General features: G+C 33.1%; 4 protein-coding genes across 4 annotated transcripts in view; 2 read left to right on the top strand and 2 right to left on the bottom strand.

The window, feature by feature from the left end:
• Nucleotides 1-463: 463 nt before the first annotated feature.
• LOC129297775 (ATP synthase subunit a, chloroplastic-like) lies at nucleotides 464-1,533 on the bottom strand. Its single transcript, XM_054936118.1, is given in 3 exon segments — nucleotides 464-1,197; nucleotides 1,199-1,258; nucleotides 1,260-1,533. Coding segments are annotated over 3 exon segments (744 nt in total). The 5' UTR covers nucleotides 1,356-1,533; the 3' UTR covers nucleotides 464-609.
• Nucleotides 1,534-1,536: 3 nt separating this feature from the next.
• LOC129297776 (30S ribosomal protein S2, chloroplastic-like) lies at nucleotides 1,537-2,287 on the bottom strand. The gene is given in 2 exon segments (XM_054936119.1): nucleotides 1,537-1,944; nucleotides 1,947-2,287. Coding segments are annotated over 2 exon segments (708 nt in total). The 5' UTR covers nucleotides 2,281-2,287; the 3' UTR covers nucleotides 1,537-1,570.
• Nucleotides 2,288-2,606: 319 nt separating this feature from the next.
• Nucleotides 2,607-3,641, top strand: LOC129297771 (30S ribosomal protein S2, chloroplastic-like). Its single transcript, XM_054936113.1, has one exon. The coding sequence runs from the start codon at nucleotides 2,931-2,933 to the stop codon at nucleotides 3,639-3,641; it is 711 nt and encodes a 236-aa protein (XP_054792088.1). The 5' UTR covers nucleotides 2,607-2,930.
• Nucleotides 3,642-3,856: 215 nt separating this feature from the next.
• LOC129297770 (ATP synthase subunit a, chloroplastic) overlaps nucleotides 3,857-5,000 on the top strand; it is a 2,163-nt gene continuing 1,019 nt past the window's right edge. Inside the window, exon 1 of the mRNA XM_054936112.1 lies at nucleotides 3,857-5,000. This exon is cut by the window's right edge and continues 1,019 nt beyond it. Coding sequence (XP_054792087.1) covers nucleotides 3,857-4,600 — 744 coding nt within the window. The 3' untranslated portion in view covers nucleotides 4,601-5,000.

Genomic DNA, 5,000 nt, shown 5'->3' with positions numbered 1-5,000 from the left:
GAATCCGTTCTATATAACATCTTTTTAATCACACGTCGTAAACGGAGATACCATACAAATTCTTATTTGTATTATTTCAAATTATGGATCCTAATATATTAATTATATTAATAGAAATTATATATAATATATAAATAGAATTTCTATTTTATTAATTATTAATTAATATTTATTAATTCTTTTTTTATTTATTATATAATCTAAATAATCTACTCTTTAATGTTCTAATTGAATGAACAAAACAAAATACAACAACAACATCCAAATCCAAAACAAAAAAAAAAGAATATTCATTGGAGGGAAGTCAAAATTGGTCAAAGAAGAGTCTTTTAGGAAAAATAGGAAAAAGATGTTTTAGATGGATCTCTTTCCTATTTTTTTTTACAATTCCCCCTGGTAATCTTTTTTACTTTTAGACAAAATCGTATACTTATTTTATTTAGACCTTATTTGCATCTTTTTATTTTGGATAACCTTTTTTATAAATTTCTTTCTCTTTTTTATAAATTTCTTTCTATATTTTTGTTTCATTCCCTTAAGTAGATTCTTTTGAACCGCACATACATTGCGGCGGGCTAAGATAAAAACAAAGACTATTTCGAAAACTAGTCAATGATGGCCTTCCATGGATTCACCTATATAAGCCGCAGCTAAAGTTGCAAAAATAAGAGCTTGAATACCGCTTGTAAATAATCCAAGGAACATGACAGGTATAGGAACCACTAAAGGTACTAAAGAAACAAGAACAACAACTACTAATTCATCAGCTAATATATTTCCGAAAAGTCGAAAACTAAGTGATAAGGGTTTTGTGAAATCTTCTAAGATGTTAATCGGTAAAAGGATTGGGGTTGGTTGGATGTATTTACCAAAATAACCTAATCCTTTTTTTGAAAGACCCGCATAAAAATATGCTACCGACGTAAGTAAAGCTAATGCAACAGTAGTATTTATATCATTTGTGGGTGCAGCTAACTCCCCATGAGGTAACTGTATGATTTTCCAAGGCAAAAGAGCCCCTGACCAATTCGAAACAAAAATAAATAGAAACATAGTTCCAATAAAGGGAACCCACGGACCATATTCTTCTCCAATCTGAGTTTTGCTCACGTCTCGAATGAATTCAAGGACATATTCAAAGAAATTCTGACCGTCAGTAGGAATGGTTTGTGGATTTCGAACAGCTATAATGGCTGAAAACTAATAAAATAGCAATTACAACCCAAGAAGTAATAAGTACTTGGGCATGGACTTGGAAAACTCCCTATTTGCCAATAGAAATGTTGGCCTACTTCCACAGCCGATATATCGTATAATCTTTTTAATGTGTTGATGGAACATAATAGAACATTCATATTGCCCTCTGAAAGAAATACAACTTTAAAAGGAATTATTTTGATTCAACCATCTCTTTTTCGGCTTGTCTACTTTAATTTTGGATTTTGAATACCAACTAATCACATAATATCTCCGGTTATTCTTTTTTGCGCGATTCAGTAATAGTATAGTAACCAATTCCATAAATCTATGGAGTTCCCCAAACCAAATAATTTATTTATCTTATTATTAATCAAAAATTTCGTATATAGCTAGAACGACCCTCACAAATTGCAAATACTAATTTGGTAAGAATTAATCGGATTGAAGCTATAGCATCATCATTAGCTGGAATCGAAATATCCGCGAGATCCGGTTCACAATTTGTATCGATTAAACAAATCGTTGGAATTCCCAAAGTGATACATTCTCGAAGAGCCGTATATTCTTCTTGCTGATCAACGATTATTACAATATCGGGTAACCCCGTCATATATTTAATGCCGCCCAGATATGTTTCCAAGCGAGATAATTGTCTCTTCAACATAGCGGCATCTCTTTTCGGAAGACAGTTGAGTCTCCCCGTCTTTTGTTCCGTTCTCAAGTCCCTGAACTTATGAAGTCTCTTTCTGTAGTATACCAATTCGTTAACATACCACCGAGCCATTTTTTATTAACATAATGACACCGAGCTCTTATTGCAGCCCGCGCTACTGAATCAGCTGCTTTATTTTTGGTACCAACAATTAAGAATTGTTTTCCACTACTTGCTGCATCAAAAACTAAATCACAAGCTTCTGATAAAAAACGAGCAGTTCTAGTAAGATTTATAATATGAATACCCTTACGCTTTGCAGATATATAAGGTGCCATTCTAGGATTCCATTTCCTAGTACCATGGCCAAAATGAACTCCTGCTTCCATCATCTCTTCCAAAGTTATGTTCCAATATCTTTTTGTCATTTATCCCCACACTTTTCTCTCTTTTTTTTTTTTCAAATAAAAAAAGAATTTGAAAAAAAAAGAGTCAGGTATCCTGAAATAGAAATCAATAATTGTTCCGATGGAACCTTCTCTTCTACCGAAGATGGCCGTTGATACACGATCAGGCCATTCATTTTTTTCTATTCGGTATTATCTTTATTACTATTACTAAATAAAATGACCGCGTTGAAAGGAAAGGGATGAATCCGCTCTTAGGAATGATTAAATCCTCGAAATGATTGCTCTGATATATCACATAAATTCTTTGAAAAAAAAAAAGATTCTCGAGGAAATGAGAGTATTTTGTTCCACCACAGAGAATCTTTTTTTTTCATTTCAAAGAATTTATGTGATATATCAGAGCAATCATTTCGAGGATTTAATCATTCCTAAGAGCGGATTCATCCCTTTCCTTTCAACGCGGTCATTTTATTTAGTAATAGTAATAAAGATAATACCGAATAGAAAAAAATGAATGGCCTGATCGTGTATCAACGGCCAATCTTCGGTAGAAGAGAAGGTTCCATCGGAACAATTATTGATTTCTATTTCAGGATACCTGATCTCTTTTTTTTTCAAATTCTTTTTTTATTTGAAAAAAAAAAAAGAGAGAGAAAGTGTGGGGATAAATGACAAAAAGATATTGGAACATAACTTTGGAAGAGATGATGGAAGCAGGAGTTCATTTTGGCCATGGTACTAGGAAATGGAATCCTAGAATGGCACCTTATATATCTGCAAAGCGTAAGGGTATTCATATTATAAATCTTACTAGAACTGCTCGTTTTTTATCAGAAGCTTGTGATTTAGTTTTTGATGCAGCAAGTAGTGGAAAACAATTCTTAATTGTTGGTACCAAAAATAAAGCAGCTGATTCAGTAGCGCGGGCTGCAATAAGAGCTCGGTGTCATTATGTTAATAAAAAATGGCTCGGTGGTATGTTAACGAATTGGTATACTACAGAAAAGAGACTTCATAAGTTCAGGGACTTGAGAACGGAACAAAAGACGGGGAGACTCAACTGTCTTCCGAAAAGAGATGCCGCTATGTTGAAGAGACAATTATCTCGCTTGGAAACATATCTGGGCGGCATTAAATATATGACGGGGTTACCCGATATTGTAATAATCGTTGATCAGCAAGAAGAATATACGGCTCTTCGAGAATGTATCACTTTGGGAATTCCAACGATTTGTTTAATCGATACAAATTGTGAACCGGATCTCGCGGATATTTCGATTCCAGCTAATGATGATGCTATAGCTTCAATCCGATTAATTCTTACCAAATTAGTATTTGCAATTTGTGAGGGTCGTTCTAGCTATATACGAAATTTTTGATTAATAATAAGATAAATAAATTATTTGGTTTGGGGAACTCCATAGATTTATGGAATTGGTTACTATACTATTACTGAATCGCGCAAAAAAGAATAACCGGAGATATTATGTGATTAGTTGGTATTCAAAATCCAAAATTAAAGTAGACAAGCCGAAAAAGAGATGGTTGAATCAAAATAATTCCTTTTAAAGTTGTATTTCTTTCAGAGGGCAATATGAATGTTCTATTATGTTCCATCAACACATTAAAAAGATTATACGATATATCGGCTGTGGAAGTAGGCCAACATTTCTATTGGCAAATAGGGAGTTTCCAAGTCCATGCCCAAGTACTTATTACTTCTTGGGTTGTAATTGCTATTTTATTAGTTTCAGCCATTATAGCTGTTCGAAATCCACAAACCATTCCTACTGACGGTCAGAATTTCTTTGAATATGTCCTTGAATTCATTCGAGACGTGAGCAAAACTCAGATTGGAGAAGAATATGGTCCGTGGGTTCCCTTTATTGGAACTATGTTTCTATTTATTTTTGTTTCGAATTGGTCAGGGGCTCTTTTGCCTTGGAAAATCATACAGTTACCTCATGGGGAGTTAGCTGCACCCACAAATGATATAAATACTACTGTTGCATTAGCTTTACTTACGTCGGTAGCATATTTTTATGCGGGTCTTTCAAAAAAAGGATTAGGTTATTTTGGTAAATACATCCAACCAACCCCAATCCTTTTACCGATTAACATCTTAGAAGATTTCACAAAACCCTTATCACTTAGTTTTCGACTTTTCGGAAATATATTAGCTGATGAATTAGTAGTTGTTGTTCTTGTTTCTTTAGTACCTTTAGTGGTTCCTATACCTGTCATGTTCCTTGGATTATTTACAAGCGGTATTCAAGCTCTTATTTTTGCAACTTTAGCTGCGGCTTATATAGGTGAATCCATGGAAGGCCATCATTGACTAGTTTTCGAAATAGTCTTTGTTTTTATCTTAGCCCGCCGCAATGTATGTGCGGTTCAAAAGAATCTACTTAAGGGAATGAAACAAAAATATAGAAAGAAATTTATAAAAAAGAGAAAGAAATTTATAAAAAAGGTTATCCAAAATAAAAAAGATGCAAATAAGGTCTAAATAAAATAAGTATACGATTTTGTCTAAAAGTAAAAAAGATTACCAGGGGGAATTGTAAAAAAAAATAGGAAAGAGATCCATCTAAAACATCTTTTTCCTATTTTTCCTAAAAAGACTCTTTCTTTGACCAATTTTGACTTCCCTCCAATGAATATTCTTTTTTTATTGTTTTGGATTTGGATTGTTTTGTTGTATTTTGTTTTGTTCATTCAATTAGAACATTAAAGAG

This window comes from Prosopis cineraria, unplaced genomic scaffold (genome assembly GCF_029017545.1).
Source record: "Prosopis cineraria cultivar Desert tree isolate PC_DT_omini unplaced genomic scaffold, ASM2901754v1 PC607, whole genome shotgun sequence".
Classification (NCBI taxonomy): Eukaryota; Viridiplantae; Streptophyta; class Magnoliopsida; order Fabales; family Fabaceae; genus Prosopis; species Prosopis cineraria.
This window is presented reverse-complemented; position numbering and strand designations above follow the sequence as displayed.